This window comes from Macrotis lagotis, chromosome X (genome assembly GCF_037893015.1).
Source record: "Macrotis lagotis isolate mMagLag1 chromosome X, bilby.v1.9.chrom.fasta, whole genome shotgun sequence".
In the NCBI taxonomy this organism is placed as follows: domain Eukaryota; kingdom Metazoa; phylum Chordata; class Mammalia; order Peramelemorphia; family Peramelidae; genus Macrotis; species Macrotis lagotis.
The window spans coordinates 112701697-112703229 of NC_133666.1; the positions used below are offsets into that span (position 1 = coordinate 112701697).

Genomic DNA, 1533 nt, shown 5'->3' on the forward strand with positions numbered 1-1533 from the left:
GAATAAGATAAGACAGTCCAAGTCTATATTGGTTCTCCCAAACACCAACATTAAAAGAACTGGAGGAAGATAGCTAGCCCATTGGGCTACTCTGAAAAACATTTGGAATGAAATCAACAACAAATGCAGAGGATGAGGAAAACATGCAAGGAAAATGATCTGCTCTAGCAAAGTAAATTATATAACTTAATGAAACATAAATTCATCCAAATGTCATGAAAACAGTGTTAAAAAAAAACCTGAACAATATTTTTCCTGTCCCCCTCAGTGAAAAAAAATCTTAGTTTTCAATATTTCAAATCTTTATCCATAAAAGGATCCCAAACATAAGCCATTATCAGACAACAATTCACATTCTTAAGACATTTTCTTCCCTAACATAAGATTTACTTTAGCACATGGGTGCCAAAAGAGCAACAGCAAAATGAGTTATAATGAATTTTCAGTATAAAAATCAAATGACAGGCACCAACAAGCTTCTGTACCCAAGCTGAAAAATTACTAGTCATAGCACTGAGGTTAGAGTTTAAATTTTCTCACATGGTCAAACTTAGTTGGATAAAATAACACTGTTATAAAATATAACAAAAGCACCCTAATGTTTCTTCAAGAACTGCATAATTTTGACTGATTTTTCTCTAGCTTTAGACTCTTTAATCAAGAAGGGTTTTCTTCTTAATATAATTTTTCTTTCAATCCTTCTTTAGTCGTTTGGCTTTTGCAATATTTTCTTGACGTCTCTGCTTCTTCTTCTGCTCCTTTCCCCTGGCCTCAATCATCTTTGCCAGTTTCCAAGCCAGTACTGCACTTGCTAGAAAAAGTGGAGTCAGAGCCAAAATCACTGTAGTAAGGAAGCCATGTGGATCCTTTGCAGCCCACTCCACAACATACTCAGCCCAAGCTTTTACATCAATCATTTCTGTAGCTGTCCTTGGAAAAATCCTTTCCAAAGATGTTACAGCAGGACCATTCCTGCTACTGTTGAGGACCTTGAGGTTTTATACTCATTAATTAGCAACCCTGCTTTGGGGGTAAACAGGCCAAGTAAACTGATAAGAGCTTCCTCCGGGCTAGTGAATCTTCCGATACACAAGTCCCTCTTAACTGCTAAGCTGACTTAAAAGGAGGGAGGAGGAGAGACAACTGGGCCCTCCAATCCCCTTTATTCTAGGCAATTCTCAATGAAGAAAGGTCCTCTCCCGAGGCGAACGGGTCTCTGGCCGGCAAGTCTGCGCTTGCGCAGTCCCGAGTATGTGGCCGGCCCGGGGCCGCGGGGGCCAGTCTCGGGGCCGGGCTCCACGACGTCACGGAGCAGCCCGGCCCCTGCCCGGCCTCCTCGCCGCCGCCCGCGGGCCTTCCCTCCCCCGCCAGCCCCGCGGACCCCGAGCCTGGGAAGGCCAGAGACTCCCCGGGGCCACACCGGGAAGCCGCAGGAGCAGCCGGGGTGAAGGGGTCCCGGGGGCTCGGAGCCCGCCGGCCTCCACCCCGACACCCCTCTCCTTGCCCACCTTTCTTACGGGCTCTCTCAAGTTT

At 45.7% G+C, this 1533-nt stretch overlaps 1 protein-coding gene across 1 annotated transcript; it reads right to left on the bottom strand.

Moving 5' to 3' along the window:
* Nucleotides 1–237: 237 nt before the first annotated feature.
* LOC141500634 (small integral membrane protein 15-like) lies at nt 238–1199 on the bottom strand. Its single transcript, XM_074204006.1, has one exon. The coding sequence runs from the start codon at nt 915–917 to the stop codon at nt 693–695; it is 225 nt and encodes a 74-aa protein (XP_074060107.1). The 5' UTR covers nt 918–1199; the 3' UTR covers nt 238–692.
* Nucleotides 1200–1533: the final 334 nt, after the last annotated feature.